Genomic DNA, 18,601 nt, shown 5'->3' with positions numbered 1-18,601 from the left:
TATGGATCTACATTCATTCTTCTACAGGTTGACATCCATTTATGCCAGCACCATTTGTTAAAGATGCTTTCCTTCTTCCATTGTATACCTTTAGCTCCTTTGTCAAAAATCAGGTATTCATAGGTTTTTGGGTTATTATCCCGGTCTTCGATTCGATTCCATAGATCGACTTTTGTGTTCTTATGCCAATACCAATCTGTTTTCAATACTGTAGCTCTGTATTAGAGCTTGAAGTCAGGGATGGTTATACCTCCAGAAGTTCCTTTATTTTATAAGATTGTTTTGATATCCTGGTTTTTTTGTTTTTCCATATAAAGTTGATTATTGTTCTTTCTAGGTCTGTGAAGAAGTTTGATGGGATTTTGATGGGGATTGCAGTGAATCTATAGATTGCTTTTGGTAGAATTGCCATTTTAACTATGTGGATCCTCCCAAACCAAGAACAGGGGAGATCTTTACATTTTCTGGTATCCTCTTCAATTTCTTTCTTCAAACACTTAAAGTTCTTGTCAAATAGGTCTTTCACTTCCTTGGTTAGAGTTACCCCAAGATATTTTATGCTATTTGTGGCTATCATGAAAGGTGATGTTTCTCTGATTTCCCTTCCTACTTCTTTATCCTTTGTGTATAGGAGGGCAACTGATTTTTTGGAGTTGACCTTGTACCCTGCCACATTAATAAAGGTGTTTATCAGCTGTAGGAGTTCTATGGTAGAGTTTTTGGTGTCGCTTATGTACACTATCTTATCGTCAGCAAATAACGAAAGTTTAACTTCATCCTTTCCAATTTGAATCCCATTGATTCCCTTATGTTGTCTTACTGCTATTGTTAGAACTTCAAGCACTATATTGAAGAGGTATGGGGAGAGTGGACAGCCATGTCGTGTTCCTGATTTTAGTAGAATGGCTTTGAATTTCTCTCCAGTCTGTTTGATGTTAGCTGTCGGCTTGCTGTAAATAGCTTTTATTATATTTAAGTATGATCCTTGTATCCCCAATCTCTTCAACACCTTTATCATAAAGGGGTTGAATTTTGTCAAATGTTTTTTCAGCATCTAATGAAAAGATCATATGGTTTTTTCTTTCAGTTTATTTATATGATTGATTACATTGATAGATTTGTGTATGTTGAACCAGCCCTGAATCTCTGGGATAAAGCCTACTTGATCATAATGGATATTTTTTCTAATGTTGTTCTAGGATTCGGTTTGCCAGTATTTTGTTGAGAATTTTTGCATCTATGTTCATGAGTGAAATTGGCCTGTAATTCTCTTCCTTTGTTGTGTCTTTATGTGGTTTTGGTTTCAGGGTAACTGTAGCTTCATAAAAAGTATTTGGCAATGACTCTTCTGTTTCTATATTGTGAAATACATTAAGGAATATAGGTATTTGCTCTTCTTGGAAGTTCTGATAGAATTCTGCATTGAAACCATCTGTTCCTGGACTTTTTTGGTAGGGAGGTTTTTGATAACACCTTCTAATACTTCGCAACTAACAGGTCTATTTAGATTGTTCACCTGGTCTTGATTTAACATGTTAAATGGTACTTATCTAAAAACAAGTCCATTTTATGTACATTTTCCAACGTTGTGGCATATAAGTTTTCGTAGTAAGATTTAATGATTCTCTGAATTTCATCTGTGTCTGTGGTTATGTCCCCCTTTTCAATTCTGATCTTATTAATTTGTGTGATCTCTCTCTGCCGTTTGATCAGTTTGGCTAGGGGTTTGTCAATCTTGTTGATTTTCTCCAAGAACCAACTTTTTGTTTTTTGATTCTTTGGATTGTTCTCTGTGTTTCTATTTTGTTGATTTCAGCCCTCAGTTTGATTATTTCCAGTCTTCTATTCCTCCTGGGTGAGTCTGCTTCTTTTTTCTTCTAGAGCTTGCAGGTGTGCTGAAAGTGTGTGCTTTCTCCATTTTCTTTAATTGGGCACTTAGTGCTATGAACTTTCCTCTTAGCCCTGGTTTCATTTTGTTCCATGGGTTTGAGTATGTTTTGTCTTCATTTTCATTAAATTCAAGGAAGACTTTAATTTCTATCTTTATTTCTTCCTTGACCCAGGGATGATTCAGTAGTTGACTGTTTAGCTTCCATGAGTTTGTAGGCTTTCTGGGGTTAGAATTGTTGTTGAATTCTAACTTTATTGCATGGTGATCCGACAAGACACAGGTGGTTACTAATATTTTTTTGTATCTGTGGAAGTTTGCTTTGTTACCAAGTATGTGGTCAATTTTGCAGAAGGTTTCATGAGCTGCAGAGAAGAAAGTGTATTCTTTCTTATTTGGGCGGTATGTTCTACAGATATCTGTTAAGTCCATTTGATTCATTACCTCTATTAATTCTCTTATTTCTCTGTTGGGTTTCTGTCTGATTGACCTGTCCATTGGTGAGAGAGGTGTGTTGATGTCTCCTACTATTAGTGTGTGTGGTTTGATGACTGCCTTGAGTTCTAGGAGTTTTTCTTTTACATAAGTGGGTGCTTTTATATTAGGGGCATAGATATTCAGGATTGAGACTTCCTCCTGATGAATTGTTCCTGTTTTGAGTATCAAATGTCCATCTCCATCTCTTTTGATTGATTTTAGTTTGAAGTCAATTTTGTTAGATATTAGAATGGCCACACCCGCTTGTTTCTTAGGTCCGTTTGCTTGGAAAACCTTTTCTCAACCCTTTACTCTGAGTAGATGTCTGTCTTTGTGGTTGAGGTGTGTTTCTTGTAAACAGCAGAATGTTGGATCCTGTTTTCGTATCCAATCTCTTAGTCTGTGCCTTTTTATAGGTGAGTTGAGTCTATTGATATTAAGTGATATTAATGACCAGTGGTTGTTGATTCCTGTTATTATTTTGTGTGTGTGTGTGTGTGTGTGTGTGTGTGTGTGTGTGTGTGTGTAGTAGAGTTTGTGTGTTTCTCTTCTTTGAGTTGTGGTTGTGAAGGGTCACTAGACGTCTGAGTTATTGTAGGCAGTGTTGGCAATTTTAGATTCCTTGGGTTGCGATTTTCCATCTATTACTTTCTATAGGCCTGGATTTGTGGCTACAAATTGTTTAAATTTGTTTTTTCCTGGAATAGTTTGATTTCTCCATTGATAGTGAACAATAGCTTGGCTGGGTATCGTAGTCTGGGCTTGCATCTATGGTCTCTTAGTTTCTGCAATACCTCTATCCAAGACCTTCTGGCTTTCATGGTTTCCATAGAGAAGTCTGGTGTAAGTCTGATAGGTTTACCTTTATAAGTTACTTGACCTTTTTCCTTTGCAGCTCTTAATATCCTTTCTTTAATCTGAATGCTTTGTGTTTTGATTATTATATGGCGAGGGGATGTTTTTTTCTGATCCAGTCTATTCGGCGTTCTGTATGCTTCTTGAACCTTCATAGGAATATCGTTCTTTAGATTGGGAAAGTTTTCTTCTATAATTTTGTTGAATATATTTTCTGGACCTTTGATCTGCAATTCTTCTCCTTCTTCTTCCCCTATTATTCTTAGATTTGATTTTTTTATTATGTCCCATATTTCCTGAATGTTTTGTGATGAGAATTTGTTGGATTTGCTGTTTTCTTTGGTCAGAGCGTTTATTTTCTCTATGGTGTCTTCATAATCTGAGATTCGTTCTTCTATCTCTTGTATTCTATTGGTTATGCTTGTTCCTGAAGTCTCTGTTTGTTTACCTAGATTTTCCATATCCAGCCAGCCCTCGGTTTGTGTTTTCTTCTGCCGCAGGTCAGGAGCAAACTCACCCCTCCAAAAGATGTCCGCTAGAGGATCAGTGCCCCTTGCTGGCCAGGAATGTCGCTGAGCTGACACAGGATCTACCTTTCCTCAGGCAGGCTATTGACACACAGGAACTCCTTCCTGCCGGGTTGTGCTTACAACCCAGTCTCAATGCGCAAGGCAGCTGAGCCAGGGAAATTTTATGGCCCCAGGGGGAAGGGAGGAATAGAGGAAGGGGTACCTGTCTGAAAGCTGGGATAGGAGGATGGAAAGCTTTGCAGGGTGGAGCCATCCCTGCAGAGTGATCAGGGCGTCAAGGGGGATGGGGAATGTCTGAGATCCTCCTTGCTGGACTTCTGCCACAGGTCAGGAGCAAACTCACCCCTCCGAAAGATGTCCACTAGAAGATCAGTGCCCCTTGCTGGCCAGGAATGTCGCTGAGCTTACACAGGGCCTACCTTTCCTCAGGCAGGTTATTGGCACACAGGAACTCCCTCCTGCCGGGTTGTGCTTACAACCCAGTCCCAGCATGCAAGGCAGCTGAGCTGGGGAAATTTTATGGCCCCAGGGGGAAGGGAGGAATAGAGGAAGGGGTACCTGTCTGAAAGCTGGGATAGGAGGATGGAAAGCTTTGCAGGGTGGAGCCATCCCTGCAGAGTGATCAGGGCGTCAAGGGGGATGGGGAATGTCTGAGATCCTCCTTACCGGGCTTCTGCCCCAGGTCAGGAGCAAACTCACCCCTTTAAAAGATGTCCGCTAGAGGATCAGTGCCCCTTGCTGTCCAGAAATGTAACTGAGCTGATACAGGGCCTATCTTTCCTCAGGCAGGTTATTAAAATACTAATCACAAAATTTAAAAACTGTGAATTATCCTCTGAAAGGATTGATATGGAATTTCAAAAAGGAAATTACAATTCTCTATATTATATTTCCACAGTCTGAACTTGTGGACTCCTTCCTTTATAAGTTATCACACCCTCAATAACTAATTTATGTTGAATGAGATTGACATAATATGTCAATCATTATTACTGAAAAGAAAAATTGTACAAAAGAACACTCAAGATTTGGACCTAAGAGTAAGATTCTCTGAATATTTTTCAATATTCACTCCATCATGCATTTCAGTGACCCTTTAGCATGTCAACACACATGACTATTATAAATATGACTTATTAGTGATAAATCCAGTCATTAATATGGTTGAATGAGGAGTTCCTACAAACATAAAAGTACTCTATAGTTTGTCATAAAAGTTACTTTCAAATCTCAAATCAGAAAAATCTTGTTTTTCTAATCTTCCCAGGCACCTGCCACTTATGAAGCCCTGCTAGAAATGGAATATCTTGACATGGTAGTGAGTGAAGCTATGAGATTATATCCGGTTGCTAACAGGGTTAGCAGAACCAGTAAGAAAGTTGCTGAAATCAATGGTATGCTCATTCCCAAAGGGACAGCGATGATTATACCTGTCTTTGCTCTACACCGAGATCCAAAATACTGGCCAGAGCCTGAGGAGTTCCAACCTGAGAGGTATGAGGACCCTGAAAAGGGGAATGTACACAGAATCTGACTTCTCTAAGAAGGTTGATATGCTCAGTCTCTAAGCACATTAACATAAATTGATATTATCTTGCATGTATGTTTGATTTTAAAATATCAGTAGTAGAAAGTAATAATTATAGTAGAAAATACATGTGTTTCAATTGAACAAAAAAATGACAGTTACATATTTTGTAATTTTGTTTTAGAGTCTCAAAACCTGTCTTTGTTATCATTTCCAATACTATGAAGAGACACTATGACCACAGCAACTCTTTTTTTTATTTTTTTTTTATTAAAAATTTACACCTCCTCCCTCCTGTCACTTCCCTCTCCTCCCCCTCCCCTCCCCCACTCTCCCTCCCCCTCCTTCTCCAGTCCAAAGAGCAGTCAGGATTCCCTACCCTATGGGAAGTCCAAGGTCCTCCACGCTCCCCCCAGGTCCAGGAAGGTGAGCATCCAGACAAGGCTCCCACAAAGCCAGTCCATGCAGTAGAATCAAAGCCCAGTGCAATTGTCCTTGGCTTCTCAGTCAACCTCCACCTTCAGCCACATTCAGAGAGTCAGGTTTGATCACATGCTCCATCATTCCCATTCCAACTGACCTTGGTGAGCTCCCATTAGATCTATCCCACCATCTCATGTGGGTGAACGCACCCCTCGTGGTCCTGACTTCCTTGTTCATGTTCTCTCTCCTTCTGCTTCTTATTAGTACCTTGGGAGCTCAGTCCAGTGCTCCAATATGGGTCTCTGTCTCTTTCTCCATCCATCACCAGATGAAAATTCTATGGTAATATGCAAGATATTCTTCAGTGTGGATATAGGATAAGGCCAGTTCAGGCACCTTTTCTTCTGCTGCTCAAGGAACAAGCTGGGGACATCTCCTTGGACACCTGGGAACCCCGCTAGAGACAAGTTGCTTGCCAACCCTAAAATGGCTCCTTTAATTAAGATATATACTTGCCTGCTTCCACATCCAGCCCTCCTTCATCCCAACCATTCCATTCCCTCAAGCTCTCCCCATCCTCCCCTTCTTCCTTCTCCCCCCCATCTCCCCTTATCCATACCTCACTCCCACCCCCATGCTCCCAACCCCTGCCTGACAATTTTGTCAACTTCCAATATCCAGGAGGATAACTATATATTTTTCTTTAGGTTCACCTTCTTATTTAGCTTCTCTAGGATCACAAATTATAGACTGAATGTCCTTTGTTTATGGCTAGAATCCATTTATGAGTGAGTACATACCATATTCTTCTTTTGGGGTCTGGGTTATGTCACTCAATAAAGTGTTTTCTGTTTCCATCCATTTGCATGCAAAATTCAAGATGTCATTGTTTTTTGCTTTTTTTTTTACCACTGAGTAGAACTCTAAAGTGTATATGTGCCACACCTTCTTTATCCATTCTTCTGTTGAGGGGCATTTAGGTTTGTTCCAGGTTCTGGCTATTGCACATAATACTGCTATGAACATAGTTGAACAAATGCTTTTGTAGTATGATTGGGCATCTCTTGAGTATATTTCCAAGAATAGAATTGCTTGGTCCTGAGGGAGGTTGACTCCCAGTTTCCTGAGAAACCGCCACACTGATGTGGTTGCACAATTTTGCATTCCCACCAACAATGAATGAGTGTTCCCCTTACTCTACTTACTCACCAGCATAGGCTATCATTGGTGTTTTTAGCCATTCTGACAGGTGTAAGATGATATCTCAGAGTTGTTTTGATTTTCATTTCCCTGATCGCTAAGGAGGTTGAGCATGTCCTTAAGTGTCTTTTGGCCATTTGAACTTTTTCTGCTGAGAATTCTCTGTTCAGTTCAGTGCCCCATTTTTTAATTGGGTTAATTAGCATTTTAAAGTCTAGTTTCTGGATTTCTTTGTATATTTTGGAGATCAGACCTTTGTCTGATGTGGTGTTGGTGAAGATCTTCTCTCAGTCAGTAGGTTGTCTTTTTGTCTTACTGACAGTGTCCTTTGCTTTACAGAAGCTTCTCAGTTTCAGAGGTCCCATTTATTAATTGTTGCTCTTATTGTCTGTGCTACTGGGGTTCTATCTAGGAAGTGGTCTCCTGTGCCCATGTGTTGTAGACTACTTCCCACCTTCTCTTCTATCAGATTCAGTGTGGTCAGATTATTACTGTTGTCTTTAATCCATTCGGACTTGAGTTTTGTGCATGGTAATAGAAATGGATCTACTTTCATTCTTCTACAGGTTGACATCCAGTTATGCCAGGACCATTTGTTAAAGATGCTTTCTTTCTTCCATTGTATTATTTTAGCTCCTTGTTGAAGATCAGGTGTTCATAGGTTTGTGGATTAATATCTGGGACTTTGATTTGATTCCATTGGTCAACATACCTGTTTTTGTTCCAATACCAAGCTGTTTTCATAAATGTAGCTCTGTAATAGAGTTTGAAGTCAGGTATGGTAATGCCTCTGAAATTACTTTTATTTTATAAGATTGTTTTGGCTATCTAGGGTTTTTTGTTATTCCATATAAAGTTGATTATTGTTCTCTCAAGTTTTGTGAAGAATTTTGTTGAGATTTTGATGGGGATTGCATTGAATCTATAGATTGCTTTTGGTAGAATTTCCATTTTTACTATATTTATCCTCCCATTCCAAGAGCAAGGGAAATCCTTCGATTTTCTGGTATCCTCTTCAATTTCTATCTTCAAAGATTTAAAGTTCTTGTCAAATAGATCTTTCACTTCCTTGGTTATACTTTATACTATTTGTGGCAATCATGAAAGGTGATGTTTCTCTGATTTCCCTTCCTACTTCTTTATCCTTTGTGTATAGGAGGGCAACTGATATTTTAGAGTTGATCTTGTATCCTGCCACATTGCTAAATGTGTTTATCAGCTGTAGGAGTTCTTTGGTAGAATTTTTGTTGTTGCTTATATACACAATCATGTCATCAGCAAATAATGAAAATTCGACTTCTTCCTTTCCAATTCGAAACCCCTTGATCTCCTTATGCTGTCTTATTGCTATTGCTAGAACTTCAAGCACTATATTGAAGAGGGATGTAGAGAGTGGACAGCCTTGTCTTGTTCCTGATTTTAGTGGGGTGGCTTTGAGATTCTCTTCATTTAATTTAATGTTAGCTGTTGGCTTGCTCTATATTGCTTTTATTATATTGAGGAATGAACCTTGTATCCCTTATCTCTCCAAGACCTTTATACTAAAGGGGTGTTGAATTTTGTCACATACTTTTTCAGTATCTAATGAAATGATCATATGGATTTTTCCCTTCAGTTTATTTATATGATGTATTACATTGATAGATTTTCATATGTTGAACCAGCCTTGCCTCTCTGGGATGAAGCCTACTTCATCATAATGTATAATTTTTTTGATGTGTTCTTGGATTCAGTTTGCCAGTATTTTATTGAGAATTTTTGCATCGATGTTCATGATTGAGATTGGTCTGTAATCCTCTTTCTTGGTTAAGTCTTTGTGTGGTTTTGGTATCAGGGTGACTGTAGCTTCCTAAAAGGAGTTAGCCAATGACTCTTCTGTTTCTATTTTGTGAAACACTGTAAGGAGTATAAGTATTAACTCTTCTTGGAATTTCTGATAGAATTCTGCATTGAAACCATCTGGTCCAATGGCTTTTTTTGGTAAGGAGGTTTCTGATGACAGCTTCGAATTCCTCATGTCTTACAGGTCTATTTAGACTGATCACCTGGTCTTGATTTAATTTTGGTTTATGGTACTTATCTAAAAAAGTGTCCATTTCTTTCACATTTTACAATTTTGTGACATACATGCTTTTCTAGTAAGATCTAATGATTCCCTGAATTTCCTCTGTGTCTGTGGTTATGTCCCCCTGTTTATTTCTGATCTTGTTAATTTGCATGTTCTCTCTCTGCCGTTCGATTTGTTTGGCTAGGGGTTTGTCAATCTTGTTGATTTTCTCCAGGAACCAGCTTTTTGTTCCGTTGATTCTTTGGATTGTTTTCTGTGTTTCTAGTTTGTTGATTTCAGCCCTCAGTCTGATTATTTCCAGTCTTCTGCTCCTCCTGAGTGAATCTGATTCTTTTTTTCTAGAGCTTTCAGCTGTGCTGTTAAGTCTCTAATGTGTGTTTTCTCCATTAATTGGATACTTAGTGCTATGAACTTTCTTCTTAGCACTGCTTTTATAGTGTCCCATAGGTTTGGGTATGCTGTGTCTTTTTTTTTCATTGAATACAAGGAAGACTTTAATTTCTTTCTTTATTTCTTCCCTGACCCAGGGGTGATTCAGTAGTTGTCTGTTCAGTTTCCATGAATTTGTAGGCTTTCTGGGGTTAGAATTGTTGTTGAATTCTAGCTTTCTTTCATGGTGATCCGATAGTACACAAGTGGTTACTACAATTTCTTTGTATCTATGGATGTTTGCTTTGTTACCAATTATGTGATCAATTTGTGAGAAAGTTCCATGTGATGCTGAGAAGAAAGTATATTCGTTTCTGTTTGTGTGGAATGTTCTTTAGATATCTGTTAAGTCCATTTTGTTCATTACATCTGATCGTTCTCTTATTTCACTGTTAAGTTTCTGTCTGGTTGACCTATCCATTGGTGAGAGTGGAGTGTTGAAATCTCCTACTATTAGAGTGTGTGGTTTGATGTATGCTTTGAGTTCTAGTAATATTTCTTTTACATAAGTGGGTGCTTTTATATTAGGGGCATAGATATTCATGATTGAGACTTCCTCCTGATGCATTGTTCCTGATCTGAGTATCAAATGTCCACCTCCATCTCTTTTGATTGATTTTAGTTTGAAGTCAATTTTGTTAGATATTAGAATGGCCAGTTTCTGGTTGAAATAGGGATACCTGGTATTCCAATACTGTGAAGAGACTCTATGACCACAGCAACTCTTATAAATGAAAACATTACATGGGGACTGGCTTAAAGTTTAGAGGTTTAGTCTATTAAACAAGAAGCATGGTGGTTTAGTCTATTAGACAAGGAGCATGGTGGCATACAGGCAGATATGTGGCTAGAGAAATAACTTAGAGCACTACACCCAGATCAGCAGTAAGCAGAAAGAGAATACTGATCCACTATACCTGGTTTGAGCCTCTGAGACCTCAGCCCACTCCCAGTGACACACCTCCTCCAAACAGCAACACCTCCCAATAGTGCCAGTCCCTATGATCCTGTGGAGCCACTTTCATTCAAACTACCACAAATACTTAATATCAATTTCATTAGTATATGAAATGATTGAATATATTGCTAAATGTGTATAGATATGTAAAAATTTGTAAAATATAAGTTTCATCCTGTTTTTATAAATTATTGCTTTCTATGACCTACAAATGCTGTTTTGTGATACATGCTTGTGTGTGAGTATGTGAGAATGAGTATATGTGTGTCAAAAATAGCAAACACAATAAATATGATTAGAAAATCAATTAGATAATTTTCTAAGATGTTAGATTATATTTCTATAATATTGGTCATATTGTCACAAGAACTCTTGGACACCTTCCCAAATGTAAAAATCATTTATCAAATATAAGAACCCATTGTATTAGACACTGGAACAGATAGAAGCTGAAGAAAGTCTCTTCTTTGATGTTAATAAGAGTCCTCTTATTCTTGTTTCTTTCCTATATTCCTCTCTCCATACTTCTTCAAGTACATAATCTCTTTTTTCTCAAATTATTATTTAGGTGCTCATATGTATCAGTGTGGAGATATATATTCCTATAAATAATCTGTCTAATTCATATCATGCTCCTCATGTGAACATGATAGTTTAAGATATATGCAGGTAAAGTAGGAAACCAAAAATTTATACATACAGTCACCTCTGTCACGAAGTTCTGAATGCCTAAGATATTTTATTCTTAATCATCTCTCTCTGGTGTTTGCAGTTGTTCTCTATATAGTGCTTATTAGAGAAGAAGAATTGACTTGCTCCTGTTTTCTGATTAGGTTAATTCTATGTCCCATCTATATAGCCACCACATATACATACTTTATCTTAGTGACTATAAAATCCGACATCATTCATTATTCATTTCTATGGTTGTTCCAACTTTCAGATAATATAGACTAAGGGGGCATCAATGAAGTGATGGAATGAAGCTAAAAATTAGGAATGAAAAAGTTTAAAAGATATTGTTATTGGCCAGATATTAGTAATGCGTGCCTTTAATCCCAACACTCAAGAGGAAGAGGCAGGCAGATCTCTGTGTTTGTGGCCAGCCAGGAGTATAGAGCAAGTTTCAGGACAGGCTCCTAAGCTACTCAGAGAAACGCTGTCATAAAGAAAAGAAAAGAAGTATTATGATTGCAATCAAACATAGTATATAAGAAGTCTACATAAACCCCAGTGTTCCTCATGTGTATGTATGTACTCTTCCCCAACTGTTTTCCACAAAACTCAAGTTGTATACACAAACCAATACAACCTTCACCTGACCCCAATGCTTTTCTATAAAATAGCTTAGAAATTGTTTCATAATCTTCCTTGATACTTAATAACTCTCACAGAATAGATGGAGAAAAGTCTTCTAGAGCATTTACAGAATCAGCATTTCCCCTATGAAAAGGATGGACACAAAATTCAGGGATAACAGAACAGAGAAGCAGCTGTGTCCTTGCTAACTACTTCACTGAATGACTTTTGGAGGTGGGTGAGGGAGTGACAGATTTTGTGAAATGACTGTAATGGGGAAAAAGTGGGCTGGAGAGAAAGAGGACAAGGAAGAGGAAAGAGATTAGGCTGACTAAAATGGAACAATCACAGGAAGTAAAGAGAGGATGGTGAGGAGAGTAGGGATTGGAATAGAAACAATTGATTCATAACATGTATCTCCTCCATCCACAGTGAGCAAATCCCCAACTCAAGTGTCAGGACACTTCCTTCCTTCTCCCCCACAAGTACTTTGTGATGTTTACACACTGATAACATAAAACATCTTTAATATTTTAAACTTTAAAGACACATTTCATTTCAATGAGTATTCACCACACATCATCTTGTTAACATTAGGAGCTCCTTTACTGTAAAATTACAGAAAGAATATTAACTTCCAAATCTCAAAAGGAATTAAACACTTCATGATTGGAACATTGACCACCCTGAAGTGCCCTGTATGATTCTGGCAGAGGGATGTAAGTGAAAACTGCAAACATGTTTCTCTTGTGCATTTTATGTTTTGTTATTATGTTCTTGTTCAATTGTGATACCAGGTTCAGCAAGGAAAATAAAGATAGAATTAATCCTTGCATATACCTGCCTTTTGGATATGGGCCTAGAAGCTGCATTGGCATAAGGTTTGCTCTCATTAACATGAAACTTGCTATTGTCAAAATCCTGCAGAACTTTTCCCTGCTGCCTTGTGAAGAAACAGAGGTGAGACAGAAGATATTCTTTTGGGGATGTTTTTGTTTTTTATTTATAAGAATTTCAAAAACTTGTGTGCATATACATATATTATACTGAATATATGTAACATATATTGCATATATATTTATATATGGATTATACTGTTTTATTTTTACCTAATGTTTCCTGTATTGAGAGATCTGTATAAAACCATGTGTGGGCTCTCGGGCCATTGAGTTCTGAAGCAATAAGTCTTTATCTAAGTTTAAATAAATGATCATGATTATTAAATGAAGATATTCCTTATATGATTATGTATAGTATTATTGAAGCTGAGTAATTTTTCTTGTTACCATTATATGAGTATTCTACAAAATAATAGACTTTGTTATGGCATTTTTTATACTTGTATATATCATACATGGAACAGACTGTTTATTCTCCTCTGATATAATCCATACTTACTATAGACTCCTCTTTCCTTTTCCACTTCTCCAAGTCCCCCTCACCTCACTTATCCCAAGATCCATTGATCTTCCATTTCACTTCAGAAAAGAGCAAACCTCCTAGGGATATCAACTGAACACAGCATAGCAAGATGCAATGAGACTAGGCATAATCTCTTATAACAAGGCTGGGTGGAACAACCCAGCGACACAAAAGCTGCCCCACGAGCAGGAAAAAGAGTCAGAGACATCCATTCCTACTCCTACTTTTAGGAGTTCCTCAGAAACCCCTAGCTAAACAATCACAGCTTGTATGCAACAGATCTAGTACAGACTTATGAAGGCTCTATGATTGCTGCTTCAGTCTCTAAGCCGCTACAATATCTGTTCAGTTGATAGTTTGGTACATGTTCACTAGTATCCTTGACCCCTCTGGCTCCCACAACCATGGAACAGATTTTTAAATTATAAATACATATTAATTTTCAAATTATATATATATATATATTTATATATATATATAAAACCTGAAACACAATTTCTATATATATATATATGTATATATATTTCAATGTATATATTTCATTTCCAAGAGGTATAATGGTCATCTTATTGTCCTTGTGTCATATCAGAATGTGTGTCTAAAATCCTTCACCAATCGAGAGACTTTCAAAGTTCCACAGTAGTTCCCATTCATAAACACAGACAAAAATCCATGAATTAATCCATTATTCATGAATATGAAAGACTCCTTTGCTTAGGCATTTTATGCACTTTTCCATGTATTTTAGGGACACTGGTCTAGAAAATTGGGCATCCACCTACATTCTTATATATTCATGTGTTTTCTTTCCTCTTCATTCATCATTATATCTTAATCTGCAAGTTCAAATCAACCAAGCCACCTCCAAACCAAGACCTTTCAGTGGGTTTTCTCTGTGAAATTTACTCCTGTCTTTTAAATATGTTATCTGCAGGCTGACACTGCCCCTTCCCCCATAACCCATTAACTAACACATGTACTTACCATTTTTATTTTCTCTGTATTCATTAAAGCATTCTCTACTTTCTAAATCACCTAATTTTCTTCTTTCCAAAACTTAAAATGATTCCACAAAGAACTTTAGTATATTAAAATCCATGAATACATTGAAACATTTTTAAAGTATTCTAAGTATTAAAAATTTACAAAAATTATTTTAACAGATGCATTTCTTTATGTATTCTTTTAAATGTTTTATTAATTATTGGAGAATTCATACATCTCAACTTATCCCATGACCACCCTCACCTCATGTCACACTCAATGTTGTGCTCTATCTCCACTTTTTCTCTTAATTTTTAAGTCAGTCAAGTCCATTTTATGTTATATGATTGCTCTTATTTTGTGGTCCTGTGTCGAAACTTGCTGACTTAAGAGAGGTCGCAGTGTAAAGAAAAGAGACTGCATTTCACAGCATTGATCAAATAGTAACTCTCCTAGCCTAGGGTTACAAGCTCACCATTGTGAGTTGAGTTTACTAATGTTACACATGTTCTTATGGGAAATACACCTGGTAATTGAAGTCCCCAGACCTTTTCTGTGTGTACTTTTAATGTAAGGAATCACATTTAGAAATAGGATTGAAAGGTTTCCTATGAAGAACTTAAGAATGGGTTGTCATTAACTTAAATGAAGCAATGCCCAAGAAGTTTAACATTATGATTTTTGTATTAAATAGCACTCAAAAGTCAGTAGGTTATCATCATAGAAGAGGAGTATAATATTGTCATTTTCTCTTTGGTGACATGAGGGTAGCTGTCTTTCTGCTCTATACACGAACACAATACAGATGAATAATTTTATTATGATCATAGACAAGATTTAGCTATCTAGCTATCTACAAGATGGCTCTAGCTACCTACAACATGACTTTCTCGAACTAAGAGACAACCTATTTGTACATTTTTATGCTGATATAGAATTCTTATTCTATTGGATGGCCATCTCTTCCACAAACTGACAAGAATATCATTTTAAAAATTAATAAAATGAGTGAAAATTCACTTTTATACACTATCCTTGAATTTTAGAGATACAGAGAACTCATATCTTAAATGTTCCCAAAGTCCTTCCATTATCATTAACCCACAAGTATCAGTTAGGAATGTTTAGAAACTTTTTAGAAATTGTTTCAAAATCAGTCATACGATAGTATTCACCATGTACAAAACCTACTTGTGATTGTCATTAAAGTTTTACTGAATAAAAAATAACTTTATATAAGCTATTAAAATGTGTTTTCTGTGTGTTCACAAATGTTCCTTACAAGGGTTTTACTTTTCAGTTAAAATTTAGACCTCTAGGGAAGACATCAAAATTTTGTTTCAGGCCTTTTACAGAATAGGTGTTCAATTTGTATGTTGAAATGTGAATAGATTGAAGCATGTTTCCATACTCCATATAAGAAATTCAAGGTTTTTTGTGTTTGTCTTAGTAGGGGTCTCTATGTTTTGAAGAGGCAACATGATCATGGCAACTCCTAGAACAAAACATTTTTATTGAGGTTGTGGTTTAACATTTCAGAGATTTACTCTAGGGAGCAATACAGCTGGGAGTATGGTGGTGTAAAGGCAGACATGCTGCCAGGGAAGTCTACATCTTAATCCAAAGGCAACAGGAAGTGGTTTGAGATACTGGGCACAACTTGAACACATGATACCTCAAAATCCATCTCTATAGTGACTTACTTCCTACAAGACCACACATTCTTAAACAAGTCCACACCTCTTAATATGGACTCCCAATGGACTCCCTTTGTGGACCATATTTTATCAAACCACCACATTCAGAAAAAGTAATTTTGCTCAATTATAATGGTAGATTTATTTCTAGAAAGGAAGCAGTCCATGAGGTTCAGGATTCTAAAGAACATGCTATATAGCTCAGCAAGCCCTAACTTTGTATTCTACCTCCCTCTTACTTTTAAATCGTGAATGCTAGAGTAAGAGCCATGTGGTAACACAGGAATAAGTAGTTATTGTTCTTAATATTGTGGTTCTATCAGCCTCTGCGGAATTTGATGTTTCATTTAACTTACCAATGTATTTTTTCAACTATTTTAGGTTCCCTTGAAATTAGGAAAGACATTGCTTCTTGCTCCAGAAAAACCTATTATCCTGAAGATTATATCAAGAAATGAAGACATAAATGAAAGTTAATTTTTATCTCAAGTTCTGATGTGTTCTTCAAACACTGCATTCTAAGTACCTGTATTTTAATTTACTCCTGAAGAAAACCTAGATGAATATAACTTTAATCTACCACACTTCATGACAGAATCTTCAATTATTTTTCATTGACTTCATAGAGTCTTGATTCTTGTGTATGGAGGGAAAATAAATATTTATCGATCCATATGTTTTTTCATATCAAAGTTTTCCCATACCAAAATTGTGTAATATATTTCATTTCAATTCTGATAAAGATTTTCATTAGTCTTGATAATATTGTTTCCATTATAAAACTTTTATTTATCATTAATAGTTGAGTATTCCACCAGCAATTATCCCATATATTTTGATGAGTTGGAAGTTACTGTGTTAACCAACATCTACTTCACAAATAAATTGTTTTGATTTGATCTGAGGCATATAATAGAATATTTGAAGCAGATTCAAATTTAGAAAGCCATTTGATATTAAGACCATTTATCAAAATAATTAATAGTAGGTTCATTCTTGGGCCTGTAAGCTCCAAAACCAAAGGTCCTTGGCCTGAAATACAGTATTCAGCATGTATTTCCTCCCACTGAATGGATTTGAAATATGAGCAGGAAGTGGTTTGTTACCCCCATAATATTCATGACACTATTCTATATTAGCACTCCTTTGCCATGTTGATCATTATAGAAATTCATGGGATTCACTGCTGGTTAAGACTGTTGATTACTCCCCCACACAAAAAGAAATCGTCTTAAGCATCTTCCAGTACTATAAAAGATTGCCATCAAGGAAAATGTTTCCTGGTCGGTCCACTGTTGACATGGCCTATGACTAATGTGTTTACTGTTTTCTGCAATAGGACTTTACTCACATGTTTTAGTTAGTAGTGAAGAGCAATGGCAGTATCTTGCATTACAAGTGGTCTTCAGAACACCACTGATGAACAATCTGAGTGTAGATATCCTGTATATGATAAAGGGTTATTTATTAAACCCCTTTGGTTTCTGGAAGGTACACAATCTTCAATGTAGGGCATTTTTCATATGTACTTGTAAAGATTTTCAAAGTATAGCTTTCATCAGGGTTTGTCTCCATTGCTCACAAACTGTACCAAGTCCCTCCAAAAGCTCAAAGAAAAAGTAGAGCAAACAGATGAGGAGAGATGACTGATCTTCGAATCATGGTATCAGTGAAAAATGCCACTACCCACTGTTCATGGCTGCTCACAAACTGTGCATTCCATAAATCCCCGTTCAGCGGCTCCAACTGTCGGGTCTCCATTTTTCTCATTGCACACTTGCCACTGAGGCCAAAGGGATCAGAAGTGGTTAACAGGGCTTTTACAGCTGTGAGAATGAGAGAAAAAAATCCTGGAGTAAGCCTCAGTGAGACAGCTTAATTTTATCTCAGGGAGTGATGGCACTATGTAGAATGGGGACAAAAGCTGGGGAATCTTCTAGTAGGTGCTCATAGTATGATTTATTTACATTTGGCAGTAAAGTCCCATCATACAGATTGGAACACAACACATGTTAGAATATGGGCAACAGGGGCAGACAATTTGTAAGGAACTGTATTAAAGGTCACTCTTTTTGTTTATTTGTTTGTTTGTTTGTTTTTGAGACAGGATTTCTCTGTAGTTTTGGAAACTGTCCCAGAACTAGCTCTTGTAGACCAGGTTGCCCTTATACCCACATAGATCCATCTGCCTCTGCCTCTGCTAAGATTAAAGGTATGCACCACTACAGCCTGGCTAAAGGTCATTCTAAAGATACTTAAGTCGTCCAAGTTCAGGGACAGCTTCCAAATAAGTTCAGGCAGAGAGTAGGAAGCCATGCTTGGGGAAAGATTCTTCCATTTGTGCAAAACTCAGAGATGTCTGGACATGGTGAACATCAGCTTTAAGCAGCAGGACTTTCTTACAACAACCAGTGTGTTTAATGTCTTCTTCTATAGGATCTTACTCTCATGGTATGATTAGAAACCAAGAACAATTGCAATATCCTGGCTTTTTATGTGGTCTTCAGGACAACTCAGATGAACAATCTGAGTGTAGACATCTTACATCTATTAATGGGCTATTTATTAGACACCTTTGGCTTCTGAAAGTTGCATAATTCTCAACGTAGTCCATGTTTTCATATATACATGTAAGACTATCAAAATATAGCTTTCCATCAGGCATTTCCAAGCATAATCAGTCATAGTTATTCCTTTCTGCAATGCCTCCTCTGACGTATCTTCAAAAATCAAGGACTATCACAGAGGTCATACCTAACAGATTCTAAGGGTCAGGAAGGGCTTGAGTGAAAGAGTGTCTTCTATATGTGAGAGGGTGGCTGCATTGTTGAATTGTCCACCAC

At 37.0% G+C, this 18,601-nt stretch overlaps 1 protein-coding gene across 1 annotated transcript in view; it reads left to right on the top strand.

Moving 5' to 3' along the window:
• LOC148123122 (cytochrome P450 3A14-like) overlaps positions 1–16,250 on the top strand; it is a 29,750-nt gene extending 13,500 nt beyond the window's left edge. The window contains exons 7-9 of the mRNA XM_087903431.1: positions 5,018–5,244; positions 12,453–12,615; positions 16,140–16,250. Of these exons, the coding sequence (XP_087759557.1) occupies positions 5,018–5,244; positions 12,453–12,615; positions 16,140–16,235 (486 nt within the window). The 3' untranslated portion in view covers positions 16,236–16,250. The remainder of the gene's footprint in view (positions 1–5,017; positions 5,245–12,452; positions 12,616–16,139) is intronic.
• Positions 16,251–18,601: the final 2,351 nt, after the last annotated feature.

The sequence above is a fragment of the Myodes glareolus genome, chromosome 2 (genome assembly GCF_982192425.1).
Source record: "Myodes glareolus chromosome 2, mMyoGla1.1, whole genome shotgun sequence".
Classification (NCBI taxonomy): Eukaryota; Metazoa; Chordata; class Mammalia; order Rodentia; family Cricetidae; genus Myodes; species Myodes glareolus.
This window is presented reverse-complemented; position numbering and strand designations above follow the sequence as displayed.